Source organism: Apodemus sylvaticus, chromosome 1 (assembly GCF_947179515.1).
Source record: "Apodemus sylvaticus chromosome 1, mApoSyl1.1, whole genome shotgun sequence".
Classification (NCBI taxonomy): domain Eukaryota; kingdom Metazoa; phylum Chordata; class Mammalia; order Rodentia; family Muridae; genus Apodemus; species Apodemus sylvaticus.
In genome coordinates this window covers 35,552,831-35,568,917 of record NC_067472.1, presented here as the reverse complement: position 1 = coordinate 35,568,917, position 16,087 = coordinate 35,552,831, and the positions used below count along the sequence as shown (strand labels likewise).

Here is a 16,087-nt window from a genome sequence, read left to right as displayed (position 1 = left end):
GTTTGGCCACAGCCACAGAGAAGCTTCTTTGTAGATTTCTTTCTGCGAAGTCGCTGGGCTTTTTATGCTTGTAGGTCAGTGTCCCCACCCTAGTTCGCTTTTGTGTCTGGGGAAGCTGAGCCCTTGCCTGCCCTCTACTGTACCTTACTCAGTCAGGATCCAGACGCTACTCTGCCTTTGAACTGAGGACTTCACTACTACCCAGCTCAGAGAGGGCATCATCGCCTGGACAGGCAGATTTTTTTAATTTATGTTGTTTGACTCTTAAAGCCAAAACAAGACAGAAGACTGTATGAGTACCTGTTAAAATAACTGGAGTAAAAAGAGATAGGTTGCAGTAGGGTATGTTGCAGTAGAGTAAAGGAAAACCATCCAGTCCTCTCTTTATCTGACTTACCTGTTCATCTGGCTTGATTTAGTACATTATGCAGTATATGGCCTCTGAATTAATCACTGAAGCCTGGTGTTAAAATGTGGTTCTTTGGGAAGTCCTTGTTGCGGAGGAAGCAGAGGAGTAAATACAGACTTACTTTATTTCAGTGAGACAGTGAGCAAGGCATTGATCTCAGTGCTGGTGGAAGCTAACTGGATTGAAATGACTTTTTTTTCTGTTCATTTTTTTTATTTGATATATTCTTTATTTACATTTTAAATGATTTCGCCTTTCCTGGATCCCCCTTCCCGAAAGTCCCATAAGCCCTCTTCCCTCCCCCTGTTCCCCAATCCACCCCTTCCCACTTCCCTGTCCTGGTATTGCCCTACACTGCAGCACTGAGCCTTTCCAGGACCAGTGGCCTCTCCTTCCTTCTTTTTGGGCTTTATTTGATATGTGAATTATATCTTGGGTGTTCCAAGCTTCTAGGCTAATATCCACTTATCAGTGAGTGCATACTATGAGTGTTCTTTTGTGATTGGGTTACCTCACTTAGGATGATATTCTCCAGTTCCAGCCATTTGTCTAAGAATTTCATGAATTCATTGTTTTTAATGGCCGAATAGTACTCCATTGTGTATATATTCCACATTTTCTGTATCCATTCTTCCGTTGAGAAAATGACTCTTTTAAATAAAAAGTTTTTCCTTGGTGCTGGAGAGATGGTTCAGCGGTTAAGAGCACTGACTGCTCTTCCAGAGGTCCTAAGTTCAATTCCCAGCAACCACATGGTGGCTCACGACCATCTGTAATGGGGTCTGATGCCCTCTTCTGTCTGATCCCTTCTTTTTTTTGAACCCAAGTCCAGCTTATTCTTTTATTTATTTATTTATTTATTTATTTATTTATTTATTTATTTATTTATTTTTATTTTCCATATTCTTTGTTTACATTCCAAATGCTTGTGATTGGGTTACCTCACTTAGGATGATATTCTTTCCCGGTTCCCCCCTCCCCATCGGTCTCATAAGCCCTCTTCCCGCAGCCCATTTCCCAATCACCCCCTATTCCCTTCTTCTGTCATGCAGGCATAGATGCAAATGGAGCACGCATACACATAAAATACACAAAGAAATCATTTTTTTAAAAAAAAGTTTTTACTGATAAGAGTTTCAGTCAGGATTTTGAAACAAACTAAACTATCTACCAAACAGAATTAAACCAAGGCAATGAGCTTGCTTTGCTGAAAGCATCATGGGAGGAAGGTCCAGGTCACATAGTGAACCGATGGTATTTTAACCCTTGGGAGGTGCGTATGATCTGGATAGCAAAGAGGGATTTGGAGACAAATTTTGGGCTCGCAGAAGCCCATGGAGGCTTGGAAAGACGCGACTCCTTGGGTGTGATCCTGTATATTGGAAGCAGGGTTTTTATGAGGGCAAATAGGGAGATGGGATCAGCCCCAAAGTTCTGCTCATCGGAAGAATATGGGTTTTTCTCCTGGTCTGCAGGAAGAATTCAAAGGCCAACCATGTTTTAGATGGGAGAATGGATGCCTCCTAGGCAGAGACAGAACTGTTTGCAATGTCAACGCAAATTTATTTAAAGTAGGGAATTGAGAATTAGCCACCTACTCAACATGGCCATTTTTCAGAGCAAAGGTGACACAGAGGAAACATCTGTGGAGCATTTCAGAGGCGACCTATAGGATGGCTGACGAGATAGAGAAGCCTCCAGGCTGGAGAATGGAGGGCATGATGCTCCCTTGGGTAGGCCAGAAAGACTGGCAATGCAGGATGCAGAGAGGCGAAGAACAGAGTGGGGGAGGGGGAGCAAAATTAAAAAGGGTTAGAGGAGGCCGATGTGGAATCGGGGCCTTTGAGCAACTTTTGGAGAAAAAACCAAAACAAAACACCTGTGACCTTCCAAGAACACTGTTTCTGAAGGTCAACTCATTAGTAACTGGACTGGAAGTTTAACAGTGAAGAGAATGTAGTTCGCCGTCAGCAGTGTTGTGAAAAGACAGGAAACCTTGTGTTTCTGACTTAGCATCTGAAATAGCTCCAGCAAACACACTGAATACAATGTGCACAGGTAAAGGAGATTAGGACAGGCACCCCCACCCCCCACCCCGTGAGAGTAGAGCTCTCAAAGGTAGGAGTGAATACAGCCTGCCAGGGGAAGACACTGGATTTGGGTTCCTGTCGCTTGAAGAATAGTCACATTACAGACCACTGTCTCAAAATACCTTAAGCTGTCCATGTTGTAAATAATAGCTATTTTTCATAACTCTGGCGGCTAAAAGAAACCCTCTTAAGGTCCCAGCAGATTCTATTGGGTGGTTCTGCCTCCTGTTCATGGGTGGCTCCTTGTATGGTCTTTTGGTAGATGGGACCAGGGAGCACAGTAGAGCCTGTTTCTAAGGACACTAATCTAGCCAGAGTCTCTGCTTTCACGAACTAACAGGCTTCCAGTTGTCACACCTTCTAGATTGGCTTGGGGGTGGTGGGATTCCAGCATATGACTTCTGCGGGTACAACCATCCATACCATAGAGGAAAGGATGCCACCTGAGATTGGGTAAGTTAGGCTTTGGATTGGGGGCACATGGGCTTGGGCTTGATAAACTAACCAGAGGAGAAGACCAGACACAGGGAAGAAGAAGGTGAAAATGACAGAAGGCTTGGCAAATGGAATGTGTCCCATACCTGCTTAGAGAGGAAAAACAGACTGGGAATTGAGCTCAGTGGTAGCCACTTAGTATGTATCAAGCCCTAAATTTAATCCTTAGCCTTGGGGCTCGGCAGTGTGATGTCCAGGTATAAAGTGTTATGGTAACATTACACAAAGGCAAAGGACTAACCGGCAAGAAGATGACCCCTTGTTCTCAAACACACACAAAGGCATCTTCATAACTGCTCAGTAAGAACCACACAAGCCACGAGGGAGTTGAGAAAAGATAGATGAGAGGCCCCACAGGACATCACAGATGGCCGATGTGATAAAGGCTTTAGCTAGAATCTCAGGTGCATCCAATTGCCGTGTTGTTCTGATGGAGGCTGAGGTCTCACTCAGGTCTCCTGACCAGAATACTCTGCAGTCTTTCCTGCAGAAATAACAGCTGCAGTGTGTTTCTTTGGATTCCCAGCTTGGGCGTTTTCAGAGCAAGTGAGAAACTGACCGGAACAAAGCACACTGAGTGCGGACTCCTCCAAAATTATAACACCTCACCCGATCCAGTGGCAGTATTGTATAAAAGAAATATACCTCTTTTAGACTCTTTGAGTGTCTTTACCTCTTTAGTAATAAGAATCTTAGAGGGTTTTTTTTTTAACTATTACTATTTGTTGCTGTTACATGTATGTATGCTGTATGGGGAAGGGTGCATATGTGCCATGGTGTGTGTAGGGGGTCAGAGAACAACTTTGTGGAGCTGGCTCTCTCCTCCTGACTTCATGTGGGATCCCGAGTAGAACTGAGGTCACCAGACCTGGAGGCAAATGGTTTTACCTGCCTGGCTATCTTGCTTTATTTCCTCCCTCAGTCGCATTTCATTCATTTATGTAACACCGAAAAGAATCCCGATTTTTCATGTCAGCACTTTTGGGAACACAGAAAGTGTCTGTGAAACAAGTTGAGAGAGACTTTGGCAGGAAGGTGTCTGCTGGGACAGCGTCCGTGCTCTAGGCTCTTGCCTTCAGAATCACTGAAACTCAGGTGTGCACCCTTAAAATTCTAGATGCTCCATTTCTGAATTGTGTTTTAGAGATGGGGTATCTAGAGATGCAGTAACTGTGTCTATTCACATGTCCCTGCCAAGCCAGTCCCCATGTTTGTCTGTCTTTTGTGTTACAGTTGACTTTGTCTTTGAGTGCCTTGTCCGGTACCTCACTCTTCCCACCTTGACTTCAGCTGAAGATTCCTAGGAAACTTATCAGGCAGCCCTGCTGAGTTAGATCACCAGCAAGGTGCAGAGTCCACGCAAGGCTCCTCCAGAGTCATGCATTTCTTAGCAAGACCTAGCCACATTGAATGCTGCCTCTTATTTCTCTGTGCTTCTGAGTTATACATTGAGTTGAAAGTTTACTAGAAAACAGATGTTGTTTGCAATATATGTATGGCTCTCAGTTTACCAAGACCCGAAAGGTATTGCTTTATTAAGACAATACTCAATATACTGAGTAAAAACTGTATGATTTCATAGTCTCTCTTGACCTGTTCTTCTAGTAATGTATGAATAGGTAAGTATGTGTACATATGTGCATATATACACAAGTGTGAGTATATGAACATGCTTTTATATAGCTATAGCCTAACTAAAAGCATGTGTTTTATGTGAAGAATTCCCATCTCCCTGGGACCAGCTACTCCCCTTAACTCTCTATGCACTTTGAACACCATTGTTCTCTATTTATACATATTTTCTTATTTTCTTATTTATTTATTTATTTATTTATTTATTTATTTATTTATTTATTTATTATAAGTACGCTGTAGCTGTCTTCAGACACACCAGAAGAGGGCATCAGATCTCATTACGATGGTTGTGAGTCACCATGTGGTTGCTGGGATTTGAACTCTTGACCTCTGGAAGATCAGTCAGTGCTTTTAACCGCTGAGCCATCTCTCCAGCCCCTATTCATATTTTCTATGTATTCATTTCTCTGGCCTAGGTGCAATCCAGTTCAGCTTTCCCTACCATGGCAGCTGGATATATTCTCTAACACCCACAGCATCCAGCCTCTCTTAATTATGCTATTTAGAAACTCTCCGGACACCCTGAAAATGAGAGATCTTTAGGTGAGACAAAGACAAGAAGTTGCCTGACTTAGGACATGGCTGCCCAGGCATCAAGGGTAGCGTATGGAATAGTTTCCCTTCCATTAAGGGATAGCCTGAAGGACAAAAGCTTTAATGACTTACTCTAAAGGATACACCCACACATGACCAAATATGCACCAGCAGGTACCTATTTTCCATCACTAGGTTACAATTAAGCACCACACTACATCCCAACTGCACATTCCAGTTGCCACATTGCGTTAGTTATTTATGACAACATGCCACAGCCTATAGTTGAAACAGTCATAGGGATTTTCTCACAGTTCTGGGGCTGACCATCTCACATCAAGGAGTGGTGTCTTTGGCTTCTGAGCCCCTCTCTGTCTTGGAGATGCTCATCTGCTTTCCCGGGACTGTCCTGTGTGCACCTGTGCACTGCAGTCATATGAAATCAGAGTCCATTTACATGATTTCAGTTTGTGCTTTTTATCTTTATTACCCCTCTAAAGGTCCCATCTCCAAATGCAGTCCCATTCGGACGTGTTGGGGATTGGGACCCCAGTGGGGGAATTTGAGACCATAATATCATGGGTGTAGCATTTAGGAATTGTTGTACATTGAGAACAGGGGGTGCCGGCAGCCTTTCGGCTATAATTCTTTCCTGTTCAGTGCTTGGACTCATTACTCCTTTCAAAAACTGCTGCTGATCTGTCTGCGAGTATCTAGCTGGCCATTGGCACATGGCTAGGCTCCTTGTCTCCCAGTCATAAGCCAGTGTGATATTTTACCAGTACGGATCATCAGAAGAGAGGGTTGGGCATGAGAGATGAAAGCACAGTGCAGAAACACGTTATTCAGAAACTTAAAGGGGTGGGAGGGAGGACAGGGGAAGAGAAGGGGGCTTACGGGACTTTCGGGGAGTGGGGGGGCTAGAAAAGGGGAAATCATTTGAAATGTAAATAAATTATATCGAATAAAAAAAATTAAAAAAAAAAAGAAAGAAAAGAAACTTAAAGTGGCTGTGTTAGGAGATTTGAACTGGCGACAGCGTCCTGAAGCTTGCAGGAGCCCTGGGCCCATAAGGAGGTACCACGCACCCCATCTAGAAACAGAGTGATTCCTGTAAAAATCACAGCAAAGACATCAAAACATTAATCCCCTGTCCACTGAAGCCACACACTAGCAACAGGAAGTTACTTACGGCTGAACCCGAGCATTCTACTTTAGATCGAAGATCACAGTGATAATAATTCTCAGACAATTTGATATTCGGGCAAATGTACACAAGGTCGGTGCTTTCCTGAAGGAAAATCTTAATGACAAAGATTATAGAAGAGCCTCTTTTGAGTTGGGGAAAGGGGACATATGATCAAAACATATTGGACACATTCCTCAAAGAACTAATATGAACCCACAAAGAAAGGACTGTGTGTCCTCAGTTTTACAGAGGTAGGGCTTTCCTGTCTCAGCCTCAGACCATTCCACTTTGATGTCATCTCATGGTCCCTTATGTGCCCCCCCCCCTCATTGGGCTATTTGTGGACACTGTCTGCCTGTGCTTCAAATAGAGCAAGTGTGACATTCTTAGCACAGGCTCCTTATTTTAATGCTTCCATCCACAGTGGGTGAAATCATACACCAGAGAGTTTGCCATGTAGTAGTAACATGTGACCCTGGATCAAGGCTCAGTAACTCATGGTCCAGCCCACCCCAGAGAAGCCTGAACGAAATGGTTTGGCTCAAGTCTTGCGTTCATGGAAGTGCCTTGGTGTACCTTTCTTCATGTGATCTCCACGTGTGCTCACAATCTTAATCTTGAACTTCTGGAGGTGTTAACAATGACTTCCTACCAAAACCCTGTTACTCCATCTTGGTATTTCCTCAAAGTAGAAAGATATCCTAGGCCTTCCTGCAGGGAAGGGAAAAATAAGAAGAGGTCTTGGCAGTGTAGGAGTCACTACTGGCTGGACAGGTGGTTTTGGAATATGCAAGTTGAACTGTATTTCTTGTCATTGTCCGTTGCTTCCCTAAGGCTCTTTTAGAGTGACAGATTCTCTCTTTAGTTGTGTGCATGTGAGTTTGAGTACAGCATGTGAGCAGCTATAAGAGCAAAGGTCTTGGTGGTGGTGGTGGTGGGTGCGTGCTTGGTGGGGTCCTCTGGAACAGAAGTTTTGGGGGCTCCTATCTATTAAAGGTTATACTCTGAGTAGAATGTTGAGCTTCGTACTGGCTGGGTTTGTGTGTCAACTTGACACAAGCAGGAGTTATCAGAGAAAGGAGCCTCCATTGAGGAAATGCCTCCATGAGATCCAACTGTAAGACATTTTCTCAATTAGTGATCAAGGGTGTGAGGGCCCATTGTTGGTAGCCTTGGGTTCTATAAGAAAGCAAGCTGAGCAAGCCAGGGGAAGCAAGCCAGGAAGTAACATTCCTCCATGGCCTCTGCATCGGCTCCTGCTTACTGACCTACTTGAGTTCCAGTCCATGATTAACATTGTGGAAGTGTAAGCTGAATAAATCCTTTCCTCCCCAACTTGCTTCTTGGTCACGATGTTTGAGCAGGAATAGAAACCCTGATTAAGACAAGCTTCAGACTGCTCAGAGGTGGGGTAGAGGGTGGGAACTTGAAACAGGGCTTGGTGTATAGCACAGGGTGGTCTTGAATTTGGGATCAGCCTCTTAGATTCTTGAGATTACAAGTGTATACCACCCTACCTGGCACGTGAATAATTCTTAGAGGCTTGAAATAACTTTCCCTCTCACTGTACTAATTTTCCTGTCTTAAATTCCACCTCTAAACGATTTTTTAATATACCTCAGCTCTTCTGTCCACCCATCCACCCACCCAGCCCCACCCAGCCCCACCCAGCTCTTAAATGTCTCCCTAGGCCACCAGAGCCAAGGAAGCACCTTGGTTCATTTTGCTCTAATAGTGACCCGAGGCTGTTGAACAGAGACTGAAAACTTGCTTTATGGGTAATGCACTGAGCCAAGGCTGCTTGCTTCCTATCTATGGGTAGCCCAGCACAGTGTGTTCAGGGAGAACTGCAAGTGTACTTGACTTTCAAGTGGCCCAACAGCAAACACATGAAATAGGTGACTGAAGCTGGGTATGCTGGCTCACACACCTTTAATCCCAGCACTTGGGAGGCAGAGGCAGGCAGATCTATGTGAATTTGAAGCTAGCCTGGTCTACAAAGCATGTCCAGCACAGCTAGGGCTGGTTACACTGAGAAGCCCTGTCTCAAGAGACTAGGGGAAAAAAAAAGGTAGAAGAAGAGAGAAGCAGATGACTGCAGACCTATAATGCCAACACTTTGGAACCTGAGGCAGGAGAATTGCTAGTTCAAAACCAGCTTGTTCAAGACCAGCTTGGGCTACAGGTCCAGACCCCATCTTCAAATGAAGTAAATGGGGGGAGGGGGTCTGTCTATTGGGTGATTATATCATTCTGTCCTTCCGTCATTTGTGTGGAAATCCTATTCCGTGAGCTCCCCGCCTTCAGATTAACCCATCTCCGAAATATGTGAGGCATTTGTTAGCAAATAGACTGTTTGAGAACAGGTGTGCTCTCTATGTCGGTAATTTCTTACACGGAAGGCATTTCCTTAATAACGGTGGGTAGGGGGATCTGTGAGGATTCTGGAGAGAACTTGTAGTCACTGGGCAAGACAAGACAGAGCGTGCCACCTGTTGGAACACTGAACCGCAAGCTGCCAAAAATGTCCCGGTTTTATATGCTCTGTGCTGAGGCAGTGGCAACATGTATGGACCTGCAGGTGTTGGGATTCTTCTCCTCAGAATAGAGAGGATTCAGGATCTGGCTTTTTAAAGACACTTGTTTTAGTAAGGATGCATGCAGAATGTCCGGTTCTCATCATTTAAAGTGCACATATCAGTAAAATGAAGTGCATCAAAAATCTTACTCAGCTGTCACATCAGCGCTCCTTGATCTGCAACCTGGCTGACCACTGAGCTCCTGTCCTGTGAGTGGCAGCTTGCAGGCTTTGGTCCCCCTGTGCCTGGAGGAGTTCCCTGGAGGGTGCTGAGTTTTCTGTACACCTTTCTTAATACTTTGCTTTTGGAGACTGTAATTATTGAAACCTTAGCCATTGTCCCAAGACCTGGGTCTGGAGTTCTGCCACCTGCCCTCCCCACCCTGGGACTGAAGGGCCCTGCAATAGTTTGTTGTTACTTTTTGAGATTGCTATTATAAGAACACACCTCACAGTGGAACTACAATCTCATCAAAATGCCAGGATTTGGTTGTTAGTGTTGCTCTTCAGGTTTGGAGATCATGGCGCCTGTGTTCTTGGTGTTTAGGGTCTCAGCAGAAGGAGACCTAGCCTTTTAGGACTTTAACCCTTTGGAGATGTGATATTAACCCTTTGGAGATGTAATATTCCCCCAGAAAACACCAGGGTTTTTGTAGTTTTTATTCACATCTTTTCTTTAACGCTTAGCCTGGTACACACACACACACACAGTCTATCACTATGTTTCTGTAGGTCTTTCTCCCTCCAATCCTCCTTCCCTCCCCCCTCTGTCTATCTCTGTCTCCCTCTCTCCCTCCCTCCCTCAGCTCTCTCCTAATTAGAGTCCCTAAAGGAAAAGCCTCTCCCATCATCACCCAGAGGGAAAAAAGAAATCTGTCAGGGGAAACATTCTACAAATACCAGGTGTACTATCAGACTGTGCTTTATTTGTTTGTTTCTTTTTCCTCTATTTACCATCTATATAGTCTAGTGATCTCCAGAATTCCTGCTCTACACGTTTCTAGAGATGGCCTGGGCCAGGGTCAGAGGCCCTATCACACTGCCTGGGTGCATTCAGAGAGGCTAGGGTGGGAACAATGGGCAGAGTGGCTTTTTGTTCTCCCGCCCCTGTTTACCTATTCACCATCCTGAAACCGCTCTACTGTGATGGGGGATGTCACGTGTAACTCCACCCACCCACCCACGCCTGCCCCCACCCCCCACCCCCCCCACCCCCCGGGCTGAGAAAGGAGCATAATGCCTGCTTTCGAGACCTTCCCTCATTCAGTGAAAGATGTAGCTGGCGTGTGTCTGGATGACAGAGGGGCACGGTGGTAGCCAGCGCGTGTGGCTGATTACCAGGGCTGCCATGTGCCTTGCAAGCCTCCGGTGTCTGCTCCGGAGCTGGTCCCTGCATGGCCGCCTCCTGCCCGTCCTTGTCGGCACCACTGCTTTCTTAAGAATCATTGGAGAGCAAGCCTGTCCCTCCCTCGCCTGTGCGTGCACATCCTGTTTCGTGAAAACGTATTTTTTTTTTTCTTTTAAGCAAAATTGAAAGAAAGAAAGGGGAGCGAGAAAGGAAGAGGGTGGGGGGAAGAAGGTTGCCATCCAGTGGAGGAAGGAGTAATTTCTAGCTTCATTCAAGAAAGAAAAAATAAAAAGCACACACATACACACACACACACACACACACACACACGCAGGCTGCAGGCTGAAGTGTGCTTAACTCTTTTAACTTGGCTGGGGCTTTTTGCACCATATGGGTTCTTTCGTGACGACCGGAGCCAAAAGAGTGCAGTGTGCCTTTAAGGAAAGAGGTACCTCACCAAACTTCCCTGTAGTTGTGCCTCACCATTTAGGTAGGGAAGGAAAGTGTTAATTTCTTATTTGTACACTTTTTTTCCCCCGACTTCCTTCCTATTCACTTCATTAAATCTAGAGGCAGTTCAGCATGGGAGCCGTCTGTATGTTGAATTAGGGCTCGCTCTCTTGCGCAACACGTCACCAGTCGGACACTGGGGGTTTGCTTCTGTGATTTATTTCATTATTGTGCTGGTAAAAGGTTTGGAAGGGAATTCTTTCTGGGGGTAGTACTTTTAGCATTGTGTAGCAAGTTTTTTTTTTGTTTTTGTTTTTGTTTGGTTTCTTTTCTTCTTCTTCTTTATTTTTTTTGTACCCCCTCCCCAGCTAAGTTGTCCGTTGAGCTGGCTTAACAAATAATATTTTTAAATCAGAGAAGTCCCCATAATTTACCTTACAAGCAAGAGGAATCTTAAGTCTAACTCTTGAAGTGCGAAAAGCATAGGGAAATATGGAGGGAATTGATTTCCATTAGAAAAAAAGCCCCTTAGAAACCACAGAACATGAAGCCCTGCATATAGATGTGTTCCGGGTCTTTGGGGAGGAGGGAAGATTTTTGTAGCTCTCTGCATTCCTGCATAAAAACCTTAACTTAAGGGGAATAATGGTCAGTACTTTGTGTGTTTTCCTGCTAACTCCAGAACCTAAATTTAATAGGAATCTGCAGTATTAACAGTTGTAATAAAAAAAAAAATGTTTGACTAGTTCTGTTTGCAATTTAATTTGTTTTCCTTCTTAGGTACTCACAGGCGTAGAGATTTAAAAGTCCAAATATCACAAGCTTATGTTTTGTTCCCTGTTTTTTCCAGAATTAGGGGGGCGGGGGGGGGGTTAGAGTAGAAATATTCTTTTCACAACTTTGCCCCTCCTCACGGATCCCACTGAAAAGAAAAGAAAAAAAAAAAAAAACAATGAAAAAATTTGCAGTATGAAAACCGAAAGTGAAGTGTCACAGTTATTCGGGATTTTCTTTACAGAGAAAAATAATACTGTATTAAAATACAGGAACCTGAGAACATGCACATTGCTTTAACTTACATGCATCTAGTGTGTGTGTGTGTGTGGAGGGGGTGTTTTTCTTCTGTGTTAAAGATCGTTTTAGACTGCTCCAAAGCCACGCAGCATTATCTTTTCTTGGGAAAAAAAAAAAAAAACCCCGACTAAGATGAAACATGAAATACAACAAAAAAGCATCTCTTTGCTTTAATCTTTTAAAATACATTTGAATATTCATTTGTTTTCTTATTGGCTTAATTGTTAAAAATGCAAGCAAGAATCAGAAACCACCTGAGCTAAAATCTCTAATTCTGCTGCCTGGAATAATAAGGGGGGGGAAACAATATGATAAGTAGTTGTCAATATTAAAACAGACTGGAGGAGGAAGGCTTGGGGCCTGGTCGTAGGTAGAATGAAACAGCAGATTTGAGTATCCACAATCCTTCCAGTATTAAATTTTCAGTAAAATAAAATTACTTGTATATGAAAACATAGCCTTTCCCAGCTCTCTTTTTTTTCCTGATCAGCTGATGAAGAGACTAGCAGCTCGCTGCTTTGCTGGCTTGTTAATTTTATCCCCACTAACTGTGATTTCCGATAGCCGGCCTGCTGATAGTGGTAAGGTAAATATCCTTTTTCGTTGCCGTCTTGAAGATTCAGTAGAACTACATCCCAGGCATGTGTAGGTGTGTAACACATCAAAAGCCGCTGTTCTCCGTCTTTCTGTGTGCAACTGGGTGCTGGAGGAGAGAGCAGTATCATTAACTGTTGACAGCCTTGCGTGCTGTATTTATGATTAGCATGTTCAGCCTCCAAGATATGCGGGACCACGTCTTTCTCTTATCTTTGCTTAGCTGCACTGTGTTTAGCTGTATAGTGGGTGTCCTGCTTTTAGGCGAATGAATATTAATGAAATAATGGGGAGCTTCTGGGTTTTTTTTTTCCTTTCTCCTTTTTCTTCATAACTCATCAGGTCTCGCCTCTTTCATAGTGGTTATCCGAACACTGTAGGATCGTGATGGAAATTGTCTTTTGATTATTAAGGCCTGGGCTCAGGCTGTCCCTTAGGATTCTGTCTGTATGCATGTCGCTTCTATGGATTAGCACATTGGAGAGTGCATTGGAAACATTTTTTTTTTTAAATCCCACTGGCATTTTTAACATGCCAGGTTGTTTTGTGTTCTGTAGCAGGTTTTCTTCACAAAACCTTTCCTTTTCAGGAGGCATTGTACATAAGTGAAAGAAATTATGTCTGAGCTGTAATCACTCTTTATATTGATTGTTATATTCACATGATCATAAATATTAGCCATGTTTGGTGCTGTGGAGAAATGAAGGTAATTGCCTTATGATTAGAGCTCTTTCAGCTAGGAGAGGATTGATTAGCATTTACATACTGGAGGCAATATCCAGAGCCTGAAGAACAAATCGCAACACCAGTCATTTGTGTGAGAAAGCAATCTCAGAAAAAAATTAATTTTTAGATATTTTTTTCTTTTTAAAGAAAATTTCTTTTCCGTGGTCAAGATTTTCTTTTGTCTGTTTGGGTTTTTTTTTTCTCTTTTTTTCTTTTTTTCTTTTTTTTTTGTTCCTCTCTTTAATTTTTTCTTATAAGTTCAGAGACTTACCAAGGAAAAAAAAAGAAAAGTTTGAACTTGTGGGTCCTGTCACCTGGATCCTGCAACCTTTTCTGAACAGGTCTCCTTCATACCTGTTTGTTTTTATAGCTATTTTATTATCTTTCTGCATTAGTGCGGCTGGCTCTGGTTTAAAGCAAGCGTTTGCAGGTAATTGGAAAAAAGTGTTTTGCTGTTTGTGAGTGTGTGTGTGTGTTCTCTATCGGGTGATTTCATGCTGTCTGCCAGGGACTGTAGCTTCCTGCCCCCTCTGCTCCCTTGTTTACTAATTTCTGTGTTAGAACAAAGATTTGGATGGAATTGTTGATTTATGTTGTGAATCATGAATAAACTGATGTAAAACCGTAAAGGTCAGAGCGTGTGTGACTGCATTGATGTCTTCTTAGGGGATCATTCCATTTCCTTCACATGCCCCTGGTTTTTGTTTATCGTTACTGTCCGTTCAGGAATGACATCTTTGGAGTGTTTTGCCTATATTATGATATATTTTATGTGCATTCAGTCATTTTCAAGCACTTGAATGTATCGAAGCTTTAACGTCCATCACCTGTTATTATCAGTGCTTTCGGCCTTACAGAATAGACTGAGGTTAAAGGTGAATTTCATCCAATATGGTGGTGCCTTTTTCTTCCTTTTCAATTGATGACTGTTAACTTTTAGTTTTACTTTGTTAGTTCCATTTTATTCTAATTATTCAAGATATATATATATATAGCTATACCCCTAATTGTAAAGGTCTGGCTATGTTTGCCTTGGCTACTTTCCTTACTTGGATTTCTTTTTCCTCCTTTCTTTCTGGCTTACAGGCCATCGAAGACGGCAATTTGGAAGAAATGGAAGAGGAGGTACGGCTTAAGAAGAGAAAGAGACGAAGAAATGTGGATAAAGATCCCGTGAAGGAAGATGTGGAAAAGGCGAAGAAAAGAAGAGGTCGCCCTCCGGCGGAGAAGTTGTCACCAAATCCCCCAAAACTAACGAAGCAGATGAACGCCATCATCGATACCGTGATAAACTACAAAGACAGGTGAGCACCCGGCTCCTTCCTTTCCACCAGGTCCTTGAGTGGTAGGACTTGAGTGGATGTGCACTTGGGTTTTGGCGTTCTTTCTTTCTAATTTGCATTTTATAACCTTGTCTTGGAAGGAGCAAGCCGCCTTGGTGCCTTGTGAACCAGTCGCAATTGCGATTGTTATTTTGTATGATGGATGGTTCTCTGTCTGTTGTGGGGAATGAGATTAGATGACTTTTTAAAGAAGCCTACTCCAGAAAAAGATTCTTCAGGGACTATGGGATGATGGGATAAAATTATTATTGTTGTTGTTGTTGTTTTGAGGTTGACTTGTCAGAATGAGGCATTTACAGTCATATTTAAGCTAAATCTTTTAAGGATTCTGTTCAAAACCAGATACTTCCACAAAATTATTGGGCTTCCGTCCTTCTCATACTTGGGGTGTTAAGCATTTCTCTCTGCTGTGGTCTCTCTTATATTACTGCTGTATGTACTCAAAGTGATATTTCAGCAAATCCACCCCGTGCTCATGGACTTTTTGGATGTGACCAATAAGAAGGTGGTGCTGAACACAGGCAAGGCTGCTTTAGACAAACAAACTGTTATTTGGAAACTGAGGCCAAGACACTTGAGTTTCTCAGTCAACCGTTGACTGGTTTGATTGCACTGGAGTTAGTTGATTTGGTGTTTCTTGCTTTGATTTCCATTTGATGCAATGATATTTTCCTTTGGACGCCATCTCTTGTTTCCATGGAAAGCAGATAGGAAGCAGATATTTCTGCTCCCTGAATTGCATGATCATAGAGATCAGTTGTTGGAGACCATGAGTTTTCACCAGGAACTCTAATGACCTGGGCGCCCACTGACCTGAAAGTGGGTGACTACGTTGCTTTCACCCTGGGCTTTTCCTCGTAGCTTTGACGTGTTGCATGGCAGGCAGGGAGAAGAAATTGTTTGAAAGATTAAGTGGCAGGAAAAGTAGAAACTTTCCACCAGGAATTTCTATCTTAAGCCTTTCTAGCCCTTGTGTTATTTTCCAAACCAGTAAAAAGGGACAGGTGGAGAAAGGATCGTTGAGGGGTCAGAATTTCTTGTGTCTCTAGACTCATCAAGACTTGTAGCTCCGGTACTTACTAGCTTCGTTATTTTCTTTTTGAAAGAAGGAAGGAAGGAAGGAAGGAAGGAAGGAAGGAAGGAAGGAAGGAAGGAAGGAAGGAAACATACATCTTTTAAATACTGTAAAGTGGCCACCAAGGGCAGGCCCCCACCCCCTCCTGAGGGTGGATCAGCTGCTCACTGACAATCCACAGAGGGGAAACTCGACCCCTCATCTACTCTTTGTCTGTGTGGTATAAGCATGAGATTTGTGTGTGTGTGTGTGTGTGTGTGTGTGTGTGTGTGTGTGTACACACGCGCGCGTGCGCAACCAAAATTTAATAACTGCAGTTTCTAGTCACCCCCAGTTCCACCTGTTGCCTTCCCACAGGGGAAGCTGAATCATTACATCCCAAATCAGCCTCTGGTAGGAGGAAATTGCAACTAAGTAGACAGTGTTGCTCAGTGGAGGCCTCTGACTTTTTTGTTCTTTGTGTCAGGAGAGCATAACATCTGTTTCTCTGACCAGGTGTGCCCTGGTCTCTTTGATGATCACCTCCCTTGCTGATTCCGTCTGGGTT

General features: G+C 43.4%; 1 protein-coding gene across 10 annotated transcripts in view; it reads left to right on the top strand.

Moving 5' to 3' along the window:
- Window positions 1-16,087, top strand: part of Smarca2 (SWI/SNF related, matrix associated, actin dependent regulator of chromatin, subfamily a, member 2) — a 167,537-nt gene that overhangs the window by 127,919 nt on the left and 23,531 nt on the right. For 9 of the 10 annotated variants that reach the window (XM_052187895.1, XM_052187861.1, XM_052187874.1 and 6 more), the window contains exon 28: window positions 14,209-14,426. In XM_052187895.1, coding sequence (XP_052043855.1) covers window positions 14,209-14,426 — 218 coding nt within the window. Of the gene's footprint in view, window positions 1-10,848; window positions 10,972-12,292; window positions 12,389-14,208; window positions 14,427-16,087 lie in introns of those variants that run through there. The other variant, XM_052187903.1, reaches the window with a different exon arrangement.